At 61.1% G+C, this 25485-nt stretch overlaps 1 protein-coding gene across 3 annotated transcripts in view; it reads left to right on the top strand.

The window, feature by feature from the left end:
* Positions 1-24764, top strand: part of COL26A1 (collagen type XXVI alpha 1 chain) — a 140955-nt gene extending 116191 nt beyond the window's left edge. For all 3 annotated transcript variants that reach the window (XM_027613324.2, XM_027613323.2, XM_027613322.2), the window contains 10 exons: positions 6829-6890; positions 11442-11598; positions 13164-13262; positions 13886-14038; positions 15657-15740; positions 17219-17271; positions 19206-19241; positions 20609-20656; positions 22432-22516; positions 23241-24764. In XM_027613324.2, coding sequence (XP_027469125.1) covers positions 6829-6890; positions 11442-11598; positions 13164-13262; positions 13886-14038; positions 15657-15740; positions 17219-17271; positions 19206-19241; positions 20609-20656; positions 22432-22516; positions 23241-23401 — 938 coding nt within the window. In that variant the 3' untranslated portion in view covers positions 23402-24764. The remainder of the gene's footprint in view (positions 1-6828; positions 6891-11441; positions 11599-13163; positions 13263-13885; positions 14039-15656; positions 15741-17218; positions 17272-19205; positions 19242-20608; positions 20657-22431; positions 22517-23240) is intronic.
* Positions 24765-25485: the final 721 nt, after the last annotated feature.

Genomic DNA, 25485 nt, shown 5'->3' with positions numbered 1-25485 from the left:
TCTGCCTCTCAGGGCCTGGGGTGGGACAGACACTACACTCCCGGCTCTGTCCTCTGACCCCACACAGCAGCCCTAATGATGTAGGGCTGGTTGGCCTCGCGGGTAGATCAGAAAACTGAGCCAAAACAGGAGAACATCAATGGGAAATTTTACACAAATGAGGGCAAAACTCACCCACAATTCTAGCACTGCAACTCTTTTTATTTTTCCAGGTTTTGTTTCCTTTTTTAAAAAAGATTTTATTTAGGGCACCTGGGTGGCTCAGTTGGTTGAGCGACTGCCTTCGGCTCAGGTCATGGTCCTGGAGTCCCGGGATCGAGTCCCACATCGGGCTCCCTGCTCGGCGGGGAGTCTGCTTCTCCCTCTGACCCTCTTCCCTCTTGTGCTCTCTATCTCTTACTCTCTTTCTCTCAAGTACATAAATAAAATCTTTAAAAGAAAGAACTATATCAGGTCCTTTAAAAAAAAAGATTTTATTTGTTTATTTGACAGAGAGAGACACAGCGAGAGAGGGAACACAAGCAGGGGGAATGGGAGAGGGAGAAGCAGACTCCCCGCTGAGCAGGGAGCCTGATGTGGGGCTTGATCCCAGGACCCTGGGACCATGACCTGAGCCGAAGGCAGACACTCAACCAACTGAGCCACCCAGGTGCCCCTGGGATTTGTATCTTGACTATCCATCTTTTATATGATTGTAAGCAGAAAACAGATGCAATGTTGTATAGTTTTCACATAGCATCCTGAGCATGTTTCATGTTCTTACCCAGTTAAACATTTTTAATTATAGTGTGTATATTAAGTATGCCTTTTGATTTAAAAAGGCAAAGTCCTTCAAGGCTTATAATTAAAAAGAGCCATCTCCTGCACCCCCTTTTTACCCCCAGTTTTTATTCCCTACAGTCAAGCTTGTTTTTTAATCTTAGAGATTGTCTGCTGACTTCCTCCTTTGGGAGGTCCTGGTGCTTTTTTCGTCTCTGACCCATCCTCCAAGTCCTTTCCTCTTCCCCTCTTCCCAAGTGATTGTACCACACTTTGGGTTAGATCAGTAGACAATGACTAGAGTTGTATAACAAAGCAAATAATATTCACAGCTGATTTCAGGTAACATACCAAGGTGCATCTCCTTGCTGTAGACTTTTTATTTTCCTGGAGTTAATGATTCATTTTTGTTTGTTTGCTTAGTTTTCTCGGCCATGCCATAGATGTAGTATCACTTGGCATGTCACTAACTCACCCCACATTTTCCAAAAGAAGTTTAATTCTCCCTCACACTCATGCACATCAGGGGCTCTTTCCTTTCTAGAGCCCTCTGTCTCCTGGTCTAACGTGGTTGGGTTGTGCTGCACGCTCTCATCAGGTGACATGTCTTTATTTCCCTTCTCAGGATGTCGCTTTGTTGTTGAACTTCTTGCCTTTGGGTATCCCTGTTTTGTGTCTTCTTTTCTCCAGCTTACTCCTTTGTTTTGGTGGAGTACATCCTTCAACACCTTTCAGAGAAGAGGTATGTGGTGTGTCAATGTTTTGAAGCCATGCGTGTCTACAGATGCTTCATTTTACCCTCAAACCTAGAGGGATAGTTGAGCTGGGTATAGAATCTCAGCCAGACACCCTCTTCCCTCAAAAGAATACCACTATCTCCCAGCTTCCACTTTTACTGTTCAGTGGTCCACTGCCATACTGATTCTGGACATTTCTAGGAGGCCTCATTTTATCTTGGAAGCTTTTAGGGTTTTCTCTCTGGGATTCCAAACTTTTGTGACAATGTGCTTTTTGGTGTGAGTTTTGTTTTGTTTTGTTTTCCATCTGGCATTTTGCATGTTCTTTCAGTTTGAAAGTTCATATCCGTCAGTTTTAGGTGACCTTTAGGATCATTTCTTTACTTCTCTCCATTTTCTCTGGTCTCTTTCTCTGGAACCTCCAGTTAGTTAGTTGTTAGACCTGGATTGATCCTCTAATTCTCTTATCTTTTCTCTCCAACTGTCAGAGCCCCCTTTTTGCAGTTTTCTAGAAAATTTCCATATTTTCTAATCCTTTTACTGAATATTTTTACATCAGCTATTTTTCTTCCATTTCTACAAACGCATTTTTGTGATTTGAAGGTTCTTTGTAAATAACCTCCTGTTGTTTCAGGATGCGGTATCTTCTCATATCTCTGTAAGGATATTAGAGTTTGGCTTTGCTTCTTTGAAGTCTTTTTCTGTCCACTCATCGTCTCTGTTTTCTGAGCTTACTTTTTCCCTGTTTGTTGTTTTGGTCTTTGTCATTTGCATTAGAGGCTCTGAATGCATATTTAGTAGTCAGACGCTGGGAGCTGAACCCCAATGGCGGGCAGACCCATCTTTTCATAGGTTTCCCTGCAGGAGTTAGCACTGGTCCCTTAGTCACTGTACATCCAGGTCTTCTCTCTTTGGCTGGAGGGGCTGTGACCTCGCCAGCGGGGCGTGGTCTGACTGGAGGGGCGTGGCCTGGCCGGAGGGGGCGTGGCCTGGCTGGCTGGCATGGTGTGAGTGAGAAGGCAAAAGAAATCTGTGCCTACTCAGGACAAGCACTTTTTCCCCCTGACAACAGTTTCCAGCACAGAGTGAGATGACCAAAGTCTCACCAGTAGAGGAAGGTCCTACATGGCCTTCAAGGCCCCAGTGGGGAGGAGGGAGGCATCAAAAGAATGTGTGGCCCAAGACTACACTCGGGTGGAGCAGGGCTGACCCCATATGTAGTAAAACAGAAAGGTAACAGTCCTGTCTGTGCTAGGCCCACCCCAGCTCTTGTCACACTGGGGAAACTGAGGCCACTTAGGACCTCCTCATTCCTGTGGTCTCCTGTGAACACACCTGGCCAGCCCCGCCCCCTGCCCGCCAGCATCTGACCCCACTGACCTGCCTGGAGCTCTCCTAACAGGGCTTAGGAGTTTGGGCTGGAGTCAAAGGTCTCCAGGGGGATTTTAGGGATCTCTTCCAGCTTGGTCTCCTGGTGACATCCACCCTCCACGTGCTCCCTGCTTGTGGACCCATCTCTGAGACCTCTCACAGAGGGGGCTGGGTGTCTGGGGGCAGGACCACCTGTGTGCCCTCGCTCCCCCCCGTCAGGGTCTTGTGGCCCCAGCCTCACGGTGGTCTCATTCGGCCTCTCGTATTCTCTGCAGTCGGCAAGGCTCCCCTTAGGGCCCAGGCCTGGGGAGTCGCCTCACTCGGGAGCTGGGTCCTGAATTCTGGGTGCAGAACCATCAGCGGTGGCTGTGCTGGCTGAAGGGCAGGTGGCCGGTGGATTAGCAGGTGCACCATCTGGCAGTGGGTGGACAGAGCCCAGCGGTGAGAGCCGGAGGGCAAGGGCACAGGGAGCAGGATCCTGAGGCCCTTGGAGCTGATCCAATATAGACCCCCTTTTACAGATGAGAAAACTGAGGGGCAGAGAGGTCAAATGAAGCCCTCTCCAGCCTCACAGTGAGTTAGTGGCCTTATAGTTCTCTTTCTACTAACAGCACCAAGCAGTGAGTCTCTCTTTCTCTCTCTCTCTCTCTCTTTCACACACACACACACACACACACACACACACACACACACACACACACTGGTTTGCCTGGCACATCCACACTTTGATACACACATATTGGCAAAGAGTTCCAGGCACACTTTCCTGCATCCTAGACACCAGGAACGTGCTGTGGCCCTGGGCATTTGCGGGCCTGTGTGTGCTACCAGGGGGCTGGGATCGTGGGAACCGTCCGAATCTCGGGAAGTGAGAGTCTTCATCTTAGCAAGGGGAAACCGAGGCCCAGAGCCAGTGGGCAGGGCCTGGTCCCCTCAGCGTGCCAGTCAGCATCCTTGGTGCCATTCCTCTGTCCCCACCACTCCCATGAATCGTTAGAAAAATTTAAACAAACATAATATAATTGCTTGTCGATGACAGAATGCCAGGGGAACCATACAACCCGCTGGTCTCAGCGCCTGCCCAGGCAGGTGGCACGGGGAGGCTGGCTGGCAGCCTCACCCCTGCCCGCTGGCTGCACCTTCCTGGCCTCTCTGTGGCTGGGGAACCGGAACCCCTCCCCGCCCCGCCGTGCCCGCTGCCAGCCAAGCCGCACCTCACCGGCCAAGAGGCGTGCCCAGTGCCAGAGCAAACTGGGCCCGGGCCCAGCACACTTTCCAGAAATAGGTTCCTGCGAGAGCCCGAGGCTCACCCCTCCCTCCACAGAATTTCCCCCCTGCAGAGAGTCCTGTCTGTGGCCTCAGACCCTGGAAATGCTCTGTGGACGGCCCCTAAACGCCTCAGAAATGTTCACTGGGTCAGAATGGGGCTCTAGTTCTCAGCTCACCCACATCCGTCCTGCCTCGTGCTCTTCCTGCCGCCCCCAGGGTGGGGTGGTGCCCTCCTGGTCACGGAGGGGGCCTGGGCTCAGGCAGAAAAGCCCCTTTTCACAGTCCTCCAGGCCGGTCCTCCTCCAGAGGACGGGAAGGTCCGTGGGCCTTCGCTCTGAGGACAGGCACCCTCATGCATAATGCCCTGCCACCCACCTCATCGGTCTCCAAGGGGCTCCTGAGCATGGTTGGGGAGGTGCGGGGGTGGAGGGAGGGGGTGGGGTTGGGGGTAACGTAGGCGGTAGGGGGGGGATGAGCGGAGGGTGCGTAGATGGGGCTGGGATAGTGGGTGCATGAGTGGGACCCCATTTGTTTTGATCTCTGTCTTTCCATTAAAGGCTTCTTTTAAGGCTCGGGAATCCTGAGCTGTCCGTTTGTAAAGAGGGAGGCAGTGTCCGTGATTTGGCCTTGTTGACTGGGGGCCTTGGGAGACCCCGCCGTTTCTCTCAGCACCCGTGGGCCTTTCCCCTCAGGCCTGTGTCTGTCCCCAGAGAGGACCCCTCACATCGCCTGCCTGGTGCTGTCCCGGCCTCAGGGGAGCCTGGAGGCCCTGATGTCCGCTTTCCAGGTGGGCCCGGGCCCCTGGCTGCGTTATTGGCCTCATCCGCTGAGAATTCTCCTGTGCCTTTCTCTTTGCTTTGTGGATTTTTATCCCTTTTTCCTTCTTCACCACCCTTTCCTGGGAGAAGGGAGGAAGAAACATGTGGGTTCAGCACCCCCCCCCCCGCCCCCGCCAACATTTAAGCAGAAAACCCGCCCCCTCTCTTTCCCTGGTCCTTTGTGAAGTGTTTCCCATTCCCGTCCCGAAACTGTATACATTCTTCTAGTTGTTTGGAAGCTTCAGTGTTTATACCTTAGTCTCTAATCTGTTTTATGTTTCGGGGTTATGGACAGGGTTTTATTGGGGGGTAAAAAGGGTTCTGTTCTTTAAAAATGCTTATAAACCACTGAGTGGGCCCAGCCCAGGGGAGCCGGGGAGGGAGGTGAGGGGGAGTGGGACCTCTGCCAGCCCACGTCTTGTAAACCCAGCTAGGGCTGGCGAGCAGACGGCCCCAGCTCAGCCCCCCTTGCCCTGAGGCCCGGCACCCCTGGGGAGGACACAGCTTGAACCCTGGGCCGAAGACTCCTGGCCGTGCTCCATGTGTCTCACAGAGCAATCACCACTGCAACCCGGGGACGTCAATGAGGGCATTTGCTTGCCGAGATGAAGTTGGGGGACCTCTCCGAGGACAGGGGAGGCCATTGGGGGGGACAGGTATGAACACCGCTGGTGAGCTTCAGGCCTCACCGCGGCCACAGGGCCTCTGATGGTCAGCCCTGGCACACCAGGTGGGACCCCCTGAGCTACCCTCATACCTCAGTGTGTCTGTTTGGCCCAGAATGAGGTTCCTGGAAGGTCAGTCAGGCTGTGAACCGAGTGAGAGATTTAGGCATCCCTCGAATTCTGGAGCAATAAAAGCTCTTGAGAACAGCTTTGAACCATCTATTTCCTCTTTAAACAGCTCCAGTCCCTGGGGCAGACAGACATAAATAGATAATTATAGCCCAGGGAGATGTGGGCCTGGGGGGTTAACTGTTACCAGTCTCCTAATTGGCCTTCCGGCTTCCCGTCCCTCCCACACCCACCCAGTGTCTACGGCTGCTGCCCAAGTGAGCTTTTAAAAATGCAAATCTGACCTTGACTTTCAGCCCCTCCAGCAGCTGCGCACTGGCCTCAGGACGCTGCCCAGAGCTCCTCCTGCCAGGCCTCCAGTGTTAGGCCCCAGCCCACCGCTCCAGTCTGGGATGTGGGGGGCCCTCGGGCATGGGCGGGGGGTCCCTGGGTCTGCTCTGATTCGGCCAGCCTGCTGCCAGACCCTTCTCCACTCTTGCTTGTCTCCAGACGTCAGCCCTCTTTCCTCACCGGGCCATCATTGTGCCTCCCTCAGGCCTCCCCTTAGATGCCCCTGCCTCCAGGATGTCCTCCCTGATCACCACCTCCCCCACCCCAAACTGGCATTGCTGTTCCCCCGTGATGCTCTTTTACACATTCTGTTCTTCCAGCCCTAGCGTAGCCCTTACCAGCCTGTACCCATTTGCCCATCTCCCTCCCCAGACTGAGTTCTCAAAGGCAGGGAGCCCATCCCCTTTACCACCTATTTATCAGTTATTGGATTTTTTTGAGCCCCTGCTTTGTGGGCAAATAAAATAGACAAAGACCCCGCCCTCATGGCACTCGCAGGCTGACCAGGCACCTGGGGTGCTGCCTCGGACACTTTGCTGAATAAGCGGGCAGTACAACGTGCTGTGGGTGCTCCGAGGTCAGGCGGGCTGCCTGGAGGAGGGGGCTCTGAGGATAAGACCCTGAAGGCTGGGTAAGAGTTTTCCAGGCAGACTGATCAGAGAGCTCCCCGCCTGCCGGCCCAGAGGCTGTCCTGGCAGCTGACTGCTCTCACCCCAGGGTCTACACTCCATGTTCACCCTTCTCTTTCAGAATGCATGAACTGTACCCGGCTCAGCGACATGAGTGAGCGGCTAACCACGCTGGAGGCCAAGGTCAGACGGCCTGGGGGGCCCGGCCTAGGGAGCTGGCGGGTGTGTGTGAGGGTTGTGCATCAGGTACCAGCCTAGCCCTGGGGAGCCCAGCAGGCCCGAGCAGCCTGGTCCCAGGGGTTGGGTGCTGCTGGGGCCTCAGTGGCTCAGGGTGGCCTTCTCTGGGCTGGGCCAGCCTCCTGGGGTGGGGAAAGCAAGAAATCTGGAGGTCTCGGACAGCAGGCTGGTCTGGGTGTGGGTCTCAGTGACCGGGGCGGGGGGGGGGGCCTGGATGCCCGGAAGGTGACCCCTGGGTGGAAAGAGGAGGGACCCCTGTCCCCCCCAGGGCTCCTGCCCCCAAATCTGGCTCCTCCTGTCCCCCACCCCCATTGGGCACAGGGTGGGGGCGCCCAGACAAGCCGATGGAAGAGCAACTGCCTGGCTCCTGTTAGCCCCCCCACCCCCCCACCCCGCTGCATCAGAGGGCGGAGCGGGTCACCCCAGAGGCTGAAGGACTGAGGAAAGGAGGAATACGGGGAAGTAGCCGTAGGCAGCATGGGGCAAGGAGACAGGCAGTAAGTCAGGAAGGGAAGGCTGTGTGATCACATCCTCAGACCTGTTCCAAAGCAGGTGTGGTGATGGGCAGGTTACCCTCGTGGACACCGGGGGCTCTGTCCCCTCTGGCTCCTTGGAGAGACAGTGCAGAGCAGGCCAAGGGTCGAGGAAGCCCGCCGTCTCTACCATCCCTCCGTGGGAGACACTTCTGGGCCGTGTCTCCTGTCACCTCACCTCCCTGCCTCACGTGTCTGCTGAAATTGCTCGGCCTCCATGAGGGCACCTGCCCTGTGGGATGGGGGCTGCAGGGGACTGTCCCTTAGAGCCAGACATAAGTGGGACCGAGCTCTCACCGCAACTGCGCAATGTGCCGGCGGGGGTCAAGGGCGGCTGGGGCCTCAGGCGACATGGTGGTGGGACCTGGCTTTGGGAACGGGAGTGCCGGACCGAGGAGAGCCTCTGTGTCATCATCTCCTCGAGGCTGCCGTCCCCATCTTACAGGGGAAGGCACAGGTGTATGGGAGAACCCCGTGCAGAGCACACGGCATGAGAAGCCCCAGGGGGCGAACGGCGTCCCTTGTCCCCGAGGCCTTCTGCAGGTGGGAGGGTCCCCCAGCAGCCCAGACCCCTGGGCACAGGCTGGGGGTGGGGGACCCCGTACCCTCCTCGGCGCGGGCGTGGAAGCCTTCAGGGAAGAGATGCTGCCACCTGGGCCAAGCCGGGGCTGGGGAAGCCCTGGGAGGGTGGGGGGCCCTGGGGAAGATGCCGGGGTGAACTGCTGGCACCCAAGATTTCAAACAAAAGGAGGCGTCCCCAAGCCAGCTGGCCTGAAGGACATTTTCCAGATTCCTGAGGCCCTGCGTGGTTTGGCAGAGTGTCTGCCGACAGCCGTCCTGGCCCTGGCCCGGCACCTCGGGGTGTTAAAAGTCAGGGCTCTGGGGGGCGGGGGCTGTCTCCCTGGCTCCAAGGTGAAGGTCGTGACCCCTCTGCAGACCCAGGGGGGCAGCAGGAGGTGTTGGAGGAGCCCGGGATAGGCTTCCTGCCCAGCAATGGCTCTGCCCTGCCAGGTCCCTGCTCAGCCCTGGGCCTCAGTCTGCTGCCCTGTGAAATGGAAACGGAAGGAGTCACTTCGCTGCCCCTCACCGGGTTGTTTTGGGGTGGGTATACGGGGGTGAGCTTCGGGGCAGAGAAGGGGAGGTGGTCAGAGTCTGGGCTGTGCGGAGAGGTGGCTGCCACCCCCGAGGTCAAGGGTGGGCTGATTCCTGCCTCAGCTCCTGTGCCTTCTCCAGGTCACCTGCCAGTTGTGTCCCTGCCTGCGAACACGCTTGTGTCCCTTGGGGAAACCGAGCCCCTGGGTGTTCCATCAGCCCAGGTCACAGGGCCCTCAGAGGCATCAGCCTGGAGAGGGAGGGGGACGGAAGCTGGCCTAGCTGCCAGGACAGCCTCTGCTGAGGCCAGGCGCCCGCCTGCCGGGGTCAGAGAGACCATGGAGCAGGGTCAGTGGCTGTGGCCAGGCCAGTGAGAGCCAGGGGGGCGAACTCCAGATGGGGCGTCAGAAACCTGAGGGCTGGCATACGAAAGCAGCAACCCAGAGGCCTGGAAACTGTGGCTTCTGCCCTCTGAGATAAGAAGGCTGCTTTGGTGTGCCGGGAGGGACGTGTTCAGCTCTAAGTTACAGACACCCAGCCAATGGCAGCTTATTCTTTCAGGACATTTATTGTTTGTTTGACAAGGAGTCCAGCGGTAGGTGGTCTTGGGGTTGGTTTGGTGGCTTAAGAACTCAGGCTCTTCACAGCCTTCCCCTCCACCTCCTTAGTGAGTTGGCTTTTGTCCTCCTGGTTAGTGCCTCATGGTTACAAAGTGGCTGCTGCAGCTAAAGACATCACATCCTTATACCTGTTCAAAAGCAGGAAGTAGAGGTTATGGCAAAGCACCCTAACAGGCTCGTGTGTCTCATTGGCCAGCACTGGGCTATCTGCCCACCTCCTAGTCACAAGGGAGCTGGGAAAATAGGTACCTGGCCAGTCATGATTCCTCCTCTGGGGCACACCCACAGGTACCTAATAGGGGGTTCCTGAGCCAGGCAGCCATCAGGGTCTGTTCCATCTTCACTCCCTGCTGGTGCCTGAGTTCGCAAAGGGTCCAGCCCTAGGAGCTGATCTGGGAGTCCTGCCACCCTCTTCCTGGGACAGGGTCAGATGGAGGTAGGGGGATGGTGGGGCGGAAGGTCAGCAGGCAGAAGTTTCCTGACTTCCCCCCCCCATCCCCTCAGTTTACACTCTGACTTCATGGACCCCATGGCCGCATGGCGTGGGAGGGAGCCTGAGGGGGGTTCCCTGTGTGAGGGTCTCAGAAGCCTCGACTTAGCTGGTCTCTGGGGCAGGAGGACGGCCTCCCGGCCAATCAGCCAGGCCGCAGTAATGTCATCAGGACCACTGGCCTCCAAGGCTGGCCACAGTCTGGGTTTCTTGGGTTGAGCCCCCACACCCACTGCTGCCCGCCCTGGTGAGGTCATGCCTGCAGGGGTGGGATCAGTTTGTCCGGGAGGTCGGCCGTGGCCAGGCCCGGCGGCCTTGGACTCTGGCCGGGGCTGATGCGAACTTGGCTGTGGCTGGGGCTCTGCCCAGGTCCGTGGGCTCTGTGGGCCTTGGAGTCTGCGTAGGAGGTGCCCCACAAAGAAGCGAGCCAAGGTCTTTTGCGAGGGGGGAGGCTGCAGGTGCCAGGGCCCCTGGCCCACTGCAGATGGAGACCCTGAGAGTGGGTGCACGGGCTGTTGACACAAAGCGATGGTGCAGGGGCTGAGGGCACACACAGGAGGGGACACCCTCAGTCCACAGGGTCAGACAGACTGCCGGGGGCCTGGTGTGGGGGGAAGGGTCACTGGAGTCTTAGGATTGTCCCCCCGGCTCTGGCGTGAAGGGAAGGGCTTGGGGGGAGGCGGAGTCGGGGCAGGAGGGGCCCTGGGGTATAGTTCAGGGTGGCTGGAGCAAGGCTGCTGAGGCCCAGGAGGAGCAGGGCAGGCCCAGAAGGGCGCCCCGAAGTGTCGGGACGCTGGTGGTTTGGGGGGGCTCCTCAAAGTTCGCTTTGCAAGGTGTCCTCACCCTCTCCTGTGGGGGCGGCGCCAGGAGCGGGGAGGGGGCAGGCAGGGGGATTTGGGGAGGCAGCCGGGACCTGGGGGAGGCCAAATGCACAGGCCTGGCCCTCCTGGACGTGGGGCTGGGGAGTCAGGGAATCTAGCAGACGCAGGCTTCTGGCTCCCAAGAACTAGAGGGAACCTGAGACGCTAGACGTCCTCCCCTTGGGGCAGATCAGGGTGCAGAGACTAGGGGCTCGCGGTGGGCAGAGCAGGAAGCCAGGCTCTGTTGGACTGGCCCCGGGGACCCCTCTCGGTCTGGGTGGGCCTCCAGAGGGTCTCCGCCCCCCGTCACCGTGGCCTTGTTCGGATCCCTGGTGCACAGCGCCCCCTGCTGACCTCTTTGGGGACGGCAGGGACTGCCTGGGGTCTCTGAGGCCTGGCTTCCAGCTCACCTGAATGAGGGAGGACAGCGTCCCCGCCCAGGCCCTGGGTCTTCCCAGGCTTTGACCCCCCACCTCTCTCAAGGGGAGAGGACAGGGCAGCTTTCCATGCTGGCCCCGCGTGGCCACCTTTTGTTTTCCCAGAGCTCCTACTAAAAACCATTTCCCAAGCCAGGCCCTTTGGTATCTTTTCAGTCCCTCCTTTGGGAAGAGCCAGGGAAGGGGGGGGACGGTGACCACAGGGCTCTCCTCATGGGGATGGCCGTTCCAGAAGAGGAGTACAGGGAGTATGAAGGTGTCCCAGGGGCGACCTGCTCAAGGCCCAGGTCTGGGGGGGCTCTCCTGAAATGGGAACGAGAAGGAGGGCAGGGATGCGGGGAACATGTCAGCAGGGGGAGCAGTGATCACCCATACCTGGCCTGGGGCAGCTGCAGGTCTCATAGGGCACACACCAGATTCTCTGGCCTGCCCGGGGTCCTGACCCTCTGCCCTTCTCCGGCCCAGGTTCTTCTGCTGGAAGCAGCAGGGCAGCCCGCAGGCCCGGGCAATGACCTGCCAGCCCCCCAGAGCACCCTACCACCCTGGAACGAGGACTTCCTCCCTGATGCCATCCCACTCGCCCACCCAGGGCCCCGAAGGAGAAGGCCCACGGGCCCAGCCGGTGAGTGAAGGCCTGCACCGTAGGCCCTTGGGATCGAGTGCCCTCACGTGGTATTTTGAAAAACCGAGCTAACGTTTCAAAACTGTGGGGTTTCGCATGAAGATCAGGATTTCTAGAAAGCTTCTCTTAGAAAAATAGAAGCTCTGGCCTTTGGGGCTTCAGCCCCTCGTGGAAACCATTGGCTGCCGCCGGGCCACAACCACCCCTGCAGACCCCATCCAAACCGTTATAGGGCCTCACCCTTCCGTGTCGTGGGTGCACACAGTTGGGTGCATGTCCTCACGCCCTGCCCCACTGCCTCTTAGCATCTGCACTCAGACCCCCAGCCCGGCCGCAGCCTTCTGGCTCAATTTTACTGGGACCTTTCTGCCTCCCACCACCTTCTGGGGGGTCCTTGCTGAACTTTCTGCTTGTGAGGTTAACTGCTGGGCTAGTTAATAAATATTTTCATATCACCCTCGGCTGCACAGATATCACTTCTAATCATTCCAGTAAGTCTGTAATGCTTGGGCTTCCAGAGGAGAAAACCAAGGCCCAGAGAAATGACCCCTGGGGTCAGCCCATGATCCAGGGGCATATTGTCTCGATGATTCTTGGCCCCACTAGAGCCCTGTGCGGGTGACGCTCTCCCTCCCTCGCCTCTCTCGAAGTTGAGCCCCCAGCTTCTTAGCACCCCTGCCCAGCCTCCGCTCTGAGCTCATACCCTGTTCCCTCCTCACCTCATCCACCTGTGCCTGGCCAGTCAGGAGAAGGAGCAGAGCAGGGAGGGCACGGCCCCCAGCAGTGGGAGCGTCCGGTGGCCAGTCTTGGGAGGAGCAGACACTCTGGGATCTTCTGACGGGGCTGGAGGCTGTGGGAGGAGGCGTGAGCTCAGGGGTGGGGGGAGCATCTCATTCTGGGTCCCCAGGCCCACCTCCCAAAGTTTCACGTCCAGGCAGCTGCCCCTGCCTGCCTTCTTCCAAATCCTTCTTCTGGAACTGGGGAGGAGGGGCACTTCCCTGCCCTCAGAAGACCCAGGCCCCAAACCCCCTGTGGGGGAGGCTGGGAGGGGCGCTGGGGCTCCTGGGCCGCTTTCTCCTCACCAGGCAAGGTGCAGTTCCAAGAAATGGCCACCAGGTGGGGCACAGCCCCTACAAATGGTGACACCGGGGCGCGCCCTGAAATCCCTGAGAACAGGTGAGTTGGGCACCCGTGTGCTTTAGGGCTTCCTGGGACCTCCGATGAGGCCTCATTGGGGAGCTCTGCCGCAAGCGCCGTTCCCGACCCTGAGCAGGGAGACAGTAGGACTCCTGAGGGAGGGGCCTAACTCATCCGCAGCCTGGCTCTGGGCCCTTGAGCAAGGGACCACACCTTCCTGAGCCTCAGTTTCCCCACCTGTGAAGTGGGAACACAAGCAGCTCTTGAGATCGTAGGAGTTAATAGGTACAAAAATGGTCTGTAGACTGTAATGAGGTCTCTGCTCCTGGGAGCAGGTCTGACCTGATGGCCCAGGTGGTCAGGCCTGGAGCCCCTCCGTGGCAGCTCGGCCCACAGTGTTCTCAGGGCTCATCTCACTCTCTCCTCAGGGCCCCCGGGGCAGACGGGACCGCCAGGGCCTGCAGGTCCCCCAGGCTCCAAGGGTGACCGGGGCCAGGCAGGAGAGAAGGGCCCAGCAGGGCCTCCTGGTAAGGACCCCCCCAGATCTGACTTTGTCCACTGGGGGAAGGGGCTGGGGTTTCTCCCCTATCTGAGCAGCTGAGGCACCCTGCACCCCTGATCTCGCTGGGGTCAATGACTGCCGTCCTGGGGGGGTCCCAGGCTCACTTCCTCCCACCAGCAACCCCACTGCCAACCCTATCCCAAAGCCTTTAGGGCCTGGGCTGACGCTGCAGGAAGAACAGAAGGTTCCGGGAGCTGGGGGGTCCAGGCGTGGGGGTGGGGCGGCTGGGGCCTGGGGACTCTTCTCAGCCATTGAAACAACACCTCCAGAGAGCCCCCCCAACACCCCCAGGGTCCTGCGGGGCAGGTACAGGTTCTGTGAAGGCAGGTATAGGGTCAGCCCAGGCTGGCTGCCACCCTCAGTGCCCCGACCCCAGAGCTGAGGCCTCTGGAGGGGGCGACCCTGCCTCCCTCACCTCCCACCCAGCGGCCCCGGTGCTCCCCAGGCCAGAAGAGAAAGCCATGTTCACTCACATCCCAGGACAGCCCTCCCAGGAGACTGGTCTGGAGGCCACCACTGACCTGTTTCCCATCGGCGGTGTCAGCTGCCAGGCCCAGCCCTCACGTGACTCCTCTTCTCCCGCTGCAGGCCTCTTGGGGCCGCCAGGGCCCCGCGGGCTTCCTGGAGAGACGGGGCGCCCCGGGCCCCCCGGCCCCCCTGGCCCAGCGGGCAGCCCGGGCTTCCCTCCGAACGGCCCCCAGGGCGTCCTCTACTCCCTGCAGCCGCCGACGGACAAGGGTGGTGAGTGTCCCCCGAGGGACGGACCCTGGGGAGGCAGACCCTTAGGGAGCGGGGCCTGGGAGCAAGGCTCTGCTGGGTGGGGTGGAAGGGTCTCTGGGGGCTGACGCTGGCCCCACAACCCGGCTCTTGGCCCCAGCCCGGCCGGTTCCTGTCCCGGTGCTCAGCTCCTGCCCCTGGGGTCCTGACCCCCCACAGGTCACTCTGTTGTCTGGCCGGCCTTGGTTTCCCCACTCGGTGACAGGAACACAAAGGCAAAGCCCCTGACCTTAGGCCATTCGACAAGTGTTGGTTGAGCACCTGCTATGTGTCGTGCACACAGTTTTTGTCGCTGGGGATACAGCAGTGAGCAAAACAGACTCCTGCCGTCAGGGGCCACAGTCTGGTGTTTCTGAACCCAGAAACACCTGCCTACTTGTGGGGAGGGCAGGAACAGAGAGGCCCGGAGAGTGGGGTGGGGAGTGCAAAAGGGGTGTCATCTGGTTAAGTGCCCTGGGAAACCGGGCGAGGGTTCTAAGAAGCAGGCGACAGGGGTTGGGTGACATCCCGGGCACCGTGGGGGATGGGGACCTCTTTGGGTCAGAGAAACCCTAGCCCCCTTCTGCTGGTGCTTCTGTCCCCATCTGAGCCTCAGTTTCCCCACCTGTAGAGTGGGGGCAGTTAATACTCCCCAATGGAGTTGCTCTGGTGGATGGGAAGGACTCATTCTTGAGCAGAATGGGGATCCTGGGCTGCCCTCAGGCGAGAGCAGAGCCTTCTGGAGCAAGTGGGAACTCACTGAAGACTCAGAGAGACAAACAGGGCTCAGCCACACACCCCCGGGGCCGCAAGGAGCGGTCCCAGGGCTCCAGCCTGCCCCGGTCTGGGCATGATGCCTCGGGCACTGCCTGCCATCTGGAGTGCTCAGAGCCCTCCTCAAATGGGACCCTCCTTACCCCCCGGCCCTGGGGTCCCCAAGGGAGGGCCGGGTGTGCGCTTTGGGAAGAATGGGGATGCCCCAGTGGGGCCCCGCCCGCTGTGAGCCTGTGGTCCAGGCTTCCGGGCGTGGGGGAAAGGGCAGAGGTAGCCGCTCCGATCCCAGGCACTTCTGGGGCCTGGCTTCTCTGGGTCTGGCTCCGGGGACCCGGCAGGACAAAGTCACATGGGGCTTGCCCTGGAGAGACACAAATCGCAGGAGCTCGCCGCGAACAGACCCCACTCCTGCCCCAGGCTGAGTAATGGGCCCTGTAGTGGCAGCCCAGGGCCCTGCAACTCAAAAGGATGGGCAGAGGGGGCTTCCTGGAGGAGGCCCCGCAGGAGTGAGGCTGTCAGATGCATCAAGAAAGGGCCTGTGGAGTGGAGTGGGGTGGAGGAGAGTTCTGGCCTGGGACACTGGGGAGGTGAGTAGGGCGGGGCCAGACTCGGAAGGGCCTAGAAAGCTCTGGGAGGAATTTGTGTATTATATGAACCCCTCTGGGCTTTCCCTGCCCTTTGACCTGGCCTCCGTGGGAGGAATAGCATCTGCCTGCCAGGGCATGAGGCCCAGTGGAGTTGGGGGTGCCTGTCCTGGCCCTGGGGGAGCTCAGGTCCGGCAGCCCAGCCCCGTCCCACGGGGTCACGGGCGGTTCTGCTCTGCCCACAGACGGAGACTCACAGCCGGCCTCTGCAGCCGTGGACACAGTGCTGGCCGGCGTCCCAGGGCCCCGGGGCCCCCCTGGCCCTCCAGGTAAGTGCAGAGGGCAGCCGCACAGCCAGGCCTGGATTGGGCACCCCCTCTGGGCTTGGCCTGGGCCAAGGGGCCTTGTGGGGCCGGTTGAGGGCCCATGGCCTTGGCAGGGTGCTAGGGATTGGCGAGTTCCCTTGCTTCTGGGGGGCAACTCCTTTGTGGGACTGGACACAAGAACCCCAAATGTTTCTGCCTGCTGCCCACAAGAAGCAGCTCAGGGTTGCCCCCCTGTGGGCCTGAGTGGGGGTTGCGCCGGGGTACGTGGAGGCCCAGGCCCAGGGGGAGGCGGGGGGGTCAGCACAGGGCTGGCCCCAGGAGCTGGTAGGGCAGGTGCCTATGAGAGGCAGGATGCCCTGGGCCTTTTGGCAGAAACCAGGGGCACTGGGGGCAGGGGATGGTCCTGGGGCTCTAAGGGGCTGGATCCTGGGCCTGGCCTGACTCCCACCCTCCGGGGACCCTCCCTGGACGGGAGGAAAGGGGCGTGCAGGGCAGGGGCCAGCCCTGCTTGCCAAGTGTGTGGGTGCCTTGCCCCCCCATCATTCATTTGCCCTTTCGCGTAGTCACTGAGCTCTCCCTACTTGGGGCAGGGGTTTAGTTTCCTGGTCTCTTTTTAAAAAAGGTGGCATTTGAGCAAATGCCCCGAGGTGAGGGAAGGTGCTCGGAGGGTATCTGGGGAGGGCATGTGCTCTGACTGGAGGGAGGGCATTCTTAACTAGACAGAGTCCAGATCTGTGCCCACCTGGGGGGGGGGCACTTCCTGCAGGTCCTCCCCCAGCATGGGTACAGCCCAGCAGGGGACTCCCAGAGGCCTCACTGTCATGTGGAAAGTTTAAGCAGGAACACTGCTCCCTGTGCCGCAACCACCAGACTCAGCCTGACCCTCTGGGTGCTCCCTGGCCCCCAGGGATGGACCTGTAAATCCACCATGGCCATGGGTGGAGGCTGGTCCCTGTCGGGGACTGGCCTAGAGGAGGGGTGGGGGTAGGTGCCACAAGGCTTCCTGGAGGAGGTGATGCTCAGCCTGAGACTAGAGGAAAGGCCAGTAGGAAAGAATTTGCTGGGCCTTGGGGGGGATGGAGAAGCTCCAGGAGGAAGGGACAGCATCTGCAGAAGTGTAGAAGCCAAGGAACTTTCCAGGACAGTAGCTGGGGGCATGAGGGTGGAGGGGGCCCGGCTGAGGACTTCAGGAACCCCGGGAAGGACCTAACCGGAAGGTGGCTCTGGGTGGCCACGTGGAGCGTGGATGGTCAGGACGCTGTTGTAGTAACTCAGGCAAGAAGGGTGGCCTTGGAGGGGTAGGGTCCTAGGTCCAGGGGAGGGGCAGGCCTGAGAGAGATTTGCTGGAAGAGCAGCCGGCTGGGGGGGCTTGGGCGGTGTGTAGGGCGACCCCCTAGATGAGGCTCTGAGAGAAGAGCAGGTTGCAATATAGGGTGGGCAGGGGGCTGGCCCCGGGTGACCATCTGTGACTCTGCCCACAGGTCCGCCTGGACCACATGGTCCCCCAGGACCCCCAGGTGTCCCTGGATCCCAGGTAAGGACTTGCCCAAAGGGGAGGGGGCATTGTCTTCTGAGAAAGAAGAGCCAGGCTTCTTCCCAGCCTGAGTTGCTGAGGAAGGGGCGGCCCTTGGCTGCCCACCCCCCATGCTGGGGACGTGTTGGCACCCTTCCCATCTCAGAGATGAGCTAATGGGACCCAGAGAGGCCAGGTGCCTCTGGAGGACATACAGGTCACAGAATGTCCACCCCAGCCTGTCGCCCTCCTCCCCAAGAGTCACCTGTGTGGGAGAGAGTGCCCCAAAGCCTGGCGACATGGCCCCAAGCCCCAGCTTGCTCTGCCTCTCCAGCTGTGTGACCTTGGGTGAAGAGACAACCTCTCTGGGCTCCGGCCGCCTTTGCTGCTGAGCAGGGGGTACAAGGCTTCCCTTGTGGGTTGTTGGAGGGAAAAGGGAGAAAAAAAAGTGCTGGGAGGGGAAGGGCCTCGTGCTGCAGAAGCCCGGGGCCTGGGAAGAAATCACCCCGGGGAGGGGCAGCCCGGAAGCAGAAGGGGTGGGTGTCCTGCTGGTGGGGCTTCCTGCAGCCCCCACCTTAGGGCCCGCCCAGCCCTAGCGCCCCGCTGTCCCTGGAACTCAGGCTCAGCTGGGCGAGGAGGGGGTGCCTAGCGGTGACCCCCATGCTGCAAGGGGCGGGAGTCTGGGCCTTGGCTCTGTAAGTGCTGGGACCTCGGGAGTCCACACACCCCAAACAGCCAGGGTGCCAACAGCCCGAGCCGAGGGTCCAGCCAGGCCCGGGGGGCCACAGTGTGGCCTGGTAGAGTGTACATTCATTCAGAACCAGTGTCCCCTGACTCCTGATCTACTTCCTGTTGTCCCTGCTGGGGATTTTTACGTCCAGGAGGATGCAGCTTGGAGGGGGCAGGCAGGCACACCGGCCGCGGGGAGGGGTGGCCAGGAGCTCTGGCCGGGAACATAGGGGCCCAGAGCCGGCTGGTGGGCAGGGCCTGGGGGCTGGGCGGCCTGGGGCTGCAGAGGTGGCAGGGGGCCCTCAGGCCCGATCTGTTCCTGACTCAGGTACGACAGGCCAGGTAAATGGGGAGTCCAGGCCCCCCAGAGCCAGGCACCCCAGGGGCACCCTCCGAGAGAAGGCTTGTGGGAGTGTGGGTTTCCGTCACAGGGAAAGGGGACTCTGAGTCTCAGGGAGGGAGACCCCATGATGTGATTTACATCTTTAAGAGACCCCTCGGGCTGTGGCTGTGGTCGGGGAGCGGAAGGTGGGGGGCAGTGGGGCAGGGAGTCCAGGGAGGAGACACACGGAAGCATGTGGGGAGAGAGAAGGTGATTTGCATTCAGGTGGTGGCACTGGAAGCGGCCAAGGGAACGGACGTGTTTAGAAAGTGGAGGTGACAGGTCTGGTGCATGGAACAGATTTGGCAAGAGAGGGAAAGGAAGGTTAGCTCCTGGGCGTGCGTGGGAGCAGCTGGGAGGACAGGGAGCCATCTCCCTGGGAGGTGGCTGCAGAGTGCGGTGGGTTTGGGGGGGGCACCCAGGGTTCCACTTGGGGGAGGTGGAGTGGGGCACCCCCCTGTGGGCAGGTGGAGAAGTGGGAGGGCAGCTAGACGCATGGGTTTGGGCTCTGGGGAGCCTTCCGGCTGGACATCAATCAACATGGACGGGAGGCCTCGAGTGGGACCCTGTCACTTGTTCTCTGGGGGGGGGGCCTCCCTCTGCGTGCGGGGGGCCTGAGGGCTTTGCCATCTGTGTGTGTGACAACCACAACGGCCCATTTCTCCGCTGAGAAGACCGAGGGCCCTGCCGGGGCTCAGGGAGGAGCCAGAGGAGGATGGCCCGGGAGGGGCCCTCCCATCTGCACACCATCGTCTTCCCATCCTGGGGCAGGAGCGGCTAAGGGGAGGCCAGAGGTATTAGGGGGGCAGGCAAGGACTCCTCTGCTTTGTCTGCCTTTCTGCAGGGCCTGGCCGGAGAGCGGGGCGTGACAGGACCGGCTGTGAGTGGGGGGCTGTGCTGCTGGGCCGTTCCCAGGGCGGTGGGCTCGGGTGCAGGCCCAGGGCACCGGGTGGGTGGGGGGGGTCTGTCCCGGCCTGGCCTGAGCTCAGCCCCACAGCCACCCTGAACATGGCCTGATTCTACCTACCCTGCCCAGAGAAGGGGCCGCCTGCCTGCGACCCCAGCTGCCCGAGGTGGGAAGGGGTGCCCTTGGAAAGTGGGGAGCCCCTCACTGGGAGTGTGAGCAAGAACTGAAGTAGCCTCCTGGTAGGGGGTTGGATGAGCATCCTCAGGTCTCTTCCGGGGAGCCCAGAAGCCCAGACCCCTGAGTTAACATGCTGTGTGGCCTTCGGAGCTCCTCCCTCCTCTGAACCTTCCAGGAGTAAGGGCGCCGACAGCTGGCCTCGAATTTCCCTCCTTGGAAACAAGAATTTATGAGTCTCCACTCCTGCCTGCAGGGCCAAGGAGGCAGGCACCTCCTCTGTGACCGATTCTAAAGTTAGGGGCAGAGAGCCAGGGAGGAGGGATGGAGCTTTGCTGAGCACCTACTATGTGCTGGGAGGGGAGGCGCTCCTCATCCATAGTGAGTTTAAGCTTAGTTGCGACCCAGCAAGGCAGGACTTTATTTTCCCCATTTTTTTGAGAACTGGCAGCTAAGGCTCAGAGAGGTTAAGTAACTTGCCCAGGGTTGCACAGTGAGGCCATGATGGAGCCAAGATTTAAACCCAGGAGTGTTAGCCTCCAAAGCCATGCCTCCTCCTGGCTTCTCTCTGGTTACGATGGTGATTCCTGTCCCCGAACTTCGGGCACCAGGCTCCAATCAAAGCTCATTATCAGTATTGATTTATTTAATCCGAATACTCCCAGGAGGTAGGCAGTATCACCCCGTTTTAGAGATGAGAGCATGGAGGCATAGAGAGGTCAAGTAACTTGCTCCAAGTCACATTGGATATCACGTGGGTATTATTGTGAGGCCAATATTACTGGCCTTGTTTTAGGGGTGGAGGCAGAGAGAAGCAGGGACTTGATTCCTGGCAGGGCTGAGACCTGAGCTTGCGGGTTTTCGAACCTGAAGCCCAGTGAAGCCCCCAAGCCAAACCATGCCGGGCTGGGCAGGGGTGCATGGGGCCTTGGGCGCTCCCCTGCTCTGCTCACCCCAGGGCAGGAGTTCCACTGGGTGCAGCTGTCAAGCTCTGGGCCCCAGCACCCCTGTCCCCAGGCTCTGCCTGCCCAGCGTTTCCTAACTCCCTGCCAAGCCCCCATGGTCTGCACGAGAAGCTGGGGAGGGTAGAGAGGCACCCCCACTCACCCCCGCCCCGCACACATACACACGCACACCGGTGGTTGACTGCACGGTTTTCTTCCTAGGGCGAGCCTGGCGGGAAGGGGCAAGAAGACGACAAAGCTGCTGCAGAGGTAACTGGTCTTGGGGGCTGTGCTCCCCTCCTGCCCCCTCGGCTGTGTCCCAGTGGGAGGGACAGGGCACAGGGCCCTGGGCTACGGGGTGAAGGGGGTCCCTGCCCGCCGGGGGAGGCCGGTGAGTGACGTAATGCCTGCAGCATAGCGTGCAGATGGGGGACTGGCCCGGGGTCGGAGGGCAGGGGGGACCCTGCCGGGGAGAACCCCTTATTTAAGGAGGCTGCAGGCTGTGGAGTCCCTCTCCAGGGACAGGAATCCCCCATGAGCAGCTCCTGGTGCGCGGCGGTGCCCCCAGGGTCACGGCGCTGGTGGCCTGAAGGACACGTGGGCAGGTGGACAGAGGGCTGGTGGATGTGGGAGGGGACGGTGGGGGAGTGAATGGGAGCAGGCAGGGGCCGGGGCACGATGGGGCCGGGAGGGGACACAGATGGAGCACGGGCATGACCATGGGGACCTGCCGTCTTCTGGGAGGAGGAGGGGAGCTGGGGACTGGGGTGATGGATAAAGGGGGTGAGGGCAGTGGGGCCGGCAGGGGAGACCTTGCAGGCTGCGAGCAAGAATCCCCTTGGGTGTGTCAGAGCTCGGGGGGCGGCCAGCAGAGTGGGCATCTAGGGTTCTCTAATGAGCCAGCCTGGGGGTGACTGGGGAGGTGGGCTGGGATGGAGGGGGGAGGCTGGAGCCAGAGCATCTGTGGTGGGTACAGGAGGCAGCGGGAGGAAGATGTGGGTACAAGGCATGGGCACAGATTCGCAGGGAGGTTCGCAGACTTGCAAGGGGAGAGGGAAACGGTACTTAGGACTTCTCCCTTCGCCTTCTGTAAGCGTGCATCCCGTGGCTCAGGGGCGTGGGGCTTAGGTGGGGCCCTGAACCCCCATCCCGACACTGCCGCCAGTGTGGCTTCTCGTGGCCTTTGGTTCGCTGCGGGGGAGGACCTTTCTCCTTAACACAGGTCACTTTTTGCTCTACTTTCGTTTTTTTATTTTGCTTTTTTGTAAGTTGGCTCCATGCCTAGTGTGGAGCCCAACTCAGGGCTTGAACTCACGACCCCAAGATCAAGACCTGCTCTGAGATCGAGTCGGACGCTTCACCGTCCAGCCACCCGGGTGCCCCATCCCTTTGTGTTGTTTTAAACTCTGAACGTCAGGACAGAGCTGTCATGTTATGCCAGCAAGAGGCACTGTTCTGGGACTGACTTCAGCGCGGGGCCTGAGCCCCTCACCATCACTCGCCTTTTCCAAGTGGCCTTGACACCTGTCTTCTCAATAAATCAGCTCACTGACAGGTCTCGGTGCCCAGGGTCCTCTGCCCGTGTGTAGGCTGGGCCCCCAGAAATGGCCTGTCCTCACTGTGCCCCCGTGCTGACGTTCCAGGAGCAGCGGCTCTCCCTTCTCTCTCTCTTGCTGGGGTGGCCACACCTGGAGAGCTCTCAGGAGACCTGCGGAACACCCCCACCCATGCTAGGTGCTCTGCCCTTGGCCGGGCATTTTCCAGAAAGAAGGGCGCCCAGGGGAAGCAGCCGGGCAGCCCCCGGAGCAGGAAAAACCGAGGCGTGAGGGGGCTGGGTCTGGGTGTGAAGCCAGGCTGTGTGGCCACAGGACCCTGGCTACCCTCTCTGTGCAGCAGGTTTCCTGTCTGCAAACAAGAGTGCAAACCCCAGGCCTGGCACGCGGATATCCAAGCTGGGACGCCTGTTACTGAGAGGATGGGAACAAAGCGGGAGGAGGCAGGAGCGGGGAGGGCTGGGATGACCCTGGCTGCTTCCTCCCCGCCAGGGTGAGGGGGTACAGCAGCTGCGGGAGGCCCTGAAGATCCTAGCAGAGAGAGTCCTCATCCTGGAGCACATGATTGGGATCCATGGTGAGTTGCGACCAGGGCCTGGGGCCAGCCGGACCTGCAGCTGGCCGTGGAGTTGGGAAGCCCCGCTGCCCCCGCCTCCCCACTCCGTGCCGCCTTCTGGTCTGCCTGCCTCGACGACACCTCCACTTGGCTGCCAGTTGGCCGTCCCCAAACCCCAGGCGGACCCTACCCTGTGCCTCCCCTGCTCAAGGACCCTCCGTGGCTCCCTACTGCCCGGGACCGATGTCCAGGCACCTCAAGTCCCAAGTCCCTGCCCAGCATGGCCTGGTGCCCAGTGACTTGGAGCCACCACCTAGTCGTCCCAGGCCCTCCTCGCTCCCGTTCCCACCTCCGTGCCTTTGCTCAGGCCGGTCCCTCCACCGGCTGACCACCAGCTCCCGCTTCAGGACCTGCTCTAAGGTCTCTTCTTCTGTGAAGGCACCCTCCTCTTGCCCCACGGTGCTCTGCAGAGCCTCGTGCTCACTGATGGGGTGGGAGGCCCTTGCAGCAGGTGGGGACCGGCAGCCCTGCGGGGCCTGGAGCCCAGCCCCGGGCAGCCCTGGTCGCAGGGGGAGCAGGCGGACGCCTGAGGGGCTGGGTGCCTGCGTGACCAGGGAGGCTGCTGCTGTCTTGCCCTGTCCTCGCTGGGCATCCGGCTTCCTTGCTGGCTGGGCACCAGAAGCAAAGGGAGCCTTTGAGTGCTCTCGACGCCCTGCGTGAGCCTACCCTCCTGCTGTCCTTCCAGATCCCCTGGCCTCCCCCGAGGGGGGCTCTGGCCAAGACGCTGCCCTGAGAGCCAACCTGAAGATGAAGCGTGGTGGCTCCCCGCCTGACGGCATGCTCGCTGCCCTGCTCGGCCCCGACCCCGGGCAGAGGAGGGCTGGCCGGGCCGGCGGCGGCAAGTGAGAGAGGCCAGCTCTCCAGGACAAGCCCCAGCCCTGCCAGAGAGCCGGCCCGGAGGCCTGTGTCGCCCGGCTGGCTCCTGTAGACACCCCGAGTGGGCCTGGGCTCTGGACGCTGACGATCGTAAGGGACACTGGCTCCCAGGGCCTGGGGGGACTTGGGGACAGATGGCAGCTCCAGAGGCAGGGTCCAGAGGGCCCCAGCACCCTTGGCAGGGCCCTTTGCTGGTCCCTGCCCTCCCCACCCTCACTTTCTGCAGGAGACAGGATCTGGGTGGGCTGGGCAAGGCGTGAGAATAATCCTAATACTCATCATTTACTGAGTCTGGGCCTATCCAAGAAGCTTTCCCTGCACCGTCTCATTTAACCCTTAGGAGGTAGGCTTGATATCCCCACTTTCCACGGGAGGACGGAGGCCCGGCGAGTATAAGTAACCTGCCGAGGCCACGGGACCAAGGACAGCTGGGGCAGGATTTGAACCCAGGCCTCCCGGGTCCTTAACCCTTGACAGTGCCAGGTTCCTGTCTTCACGGAGAAACTCAGGATGGGCACAGGGCTGGGCGGCGGGGGGGCTGGACTGGCCGGCAGGGAAGGAACGCAGGGCCCTGGGCCTCCTTCCTCAACCCCCGTCCCCGGGCTTGGGGTCTGCTCCAGGGTCTGGCAGCGCCAGGGAGACCCTGAATAAAGCCGGGACACTCCCACGGACTTGGGGATAGTGAGAGAGGGGCCCTGGGGTGCAGGACCCTTCCGACCAAACCGGCACTGCCCACTGCTGCCTCCCAGCCTCAACCCACCCAGCCCAGCAGGGCCCTCCTGCCCCTGAGCCCAGAGGTGGGAGTATTTCCTGGGACGGCAGCTCTGCCCTCTCTGGGAATCTCTAGGGTTGGCCATTTCTGCAGCATGTGGCAAGTCCCACGTCCCCTTGACCACCTAGAGACAGGACATTGTCTGAGTCCCGGGCTCCGTCAGGCGAGACGCTGCCCCCTTCAGAGCCGTGGGCCCAGGCAGCAGGCTCCACAGCAGACACCCGGGGCCGGGGACCCCAGAGCAGCTCAGACCACAGCCCTCAGGGCCTCTCAGGCTATGGGTCCCCTGTGACCCAGACTGGCCCTGGTGCTCCTCTCTTGCTGGGCCAGGACCCCGTCTCAGCCGCTGACTCAGAGGTTTGGGTGCCACCCCGGGTGGTGTCTCCCCTCAGGGCAGGAGCTGTCTGTCCCCGGCATCCTTGGTGCTCCCCGGAGGTTGTGGCCAGGCCCCGGCCACCTCCCCCTGCCCCACGCGAGGCAGGAGCGGCCTGGGGGCCGAGGTGCGGCGGCAGTCAGAGGCGGGCGGGAAGTCTGGAATTCTCTGACAATAAAGGTGCTCTCCCCACCCCGGGGCTCTGGTGTCCTGCAGCGCTGCTGGTGGGGAGGCCTGGGAGCCGGGCTCCTGGCCACAGAGACGCAGGTGCTGAGGGAGGCCGTCCCTGGAAGTTTCCCACCCAGGGACGGTGTGGTCCGATGTGAGGACGGTGCCGCACACACGGCACAGGACATGGCTGTGGGCCACCGCAACCCAGCAGAGGGGACACCTAAACTGTCAGGGGCCAGGGGAGGGGCCGTGGAGGAGAAAAGGGTCTTCAGGGGTCAGTGGGAGTCGACTAAACAGGAAAGGGCACTGGAGGCAGGGGAAGGGCCTCTGTAAAGGCTTGGGGGGGCGGAGGAGGGCGGCTCATGGGGGAACCCCTCGTACAAGGCCCCCTTGTGCCCAGAGCGTACACACAGGTGCAGGAGGCAGGGCTGTGAGCGCCTCCCCTGGAGGGCTGAGCCCCTTTTTCTTTCTGTAGGCCACCCTCTCAGCTCACTGGGCCCCCCCACACCACCCCTGGCCCTGAGTAACCCCCTGTGTTGGCTGAAGCCTCAGCCAGGGAACGGTGCAGCCCCTGGGGCTCCTGCAGGACTGCACGCCCTCTGACAAGCTGAGCCATCCCCTGCTCAGGGAAGCCGGTCAGAAGGCTTCTCCTTCTCCCAGACCCATGGTGGAGAAGCCATGCGAGACTATCTGCTTTGCCCAGGACACCGAAATGTGCTGCCCCATGGCCCTCAGCTC

The sequence above is a fragment of the Zalophus californianus genome, chromosome 10 (genome assembly GCF_009762305.2).
Source record: "Zalophus californianus isolate mZalCal1 chromosome 10, mZalCal1.pri.v2, whole genome shotgun sequence".
In the NCBI taxonomy this organism is placed as follows: domain Eukaryota; kingdom Metazoa; phylum Chordata; class Mammalia; order Carnivora; family Otariidae; genus Zalophus; species Zalophus californianus.
The sequence above is the reverse complement of the archived record's forward strand: the minus strand, read 5'-3'. Positions and strand labels throughout refer to the sequence as shown.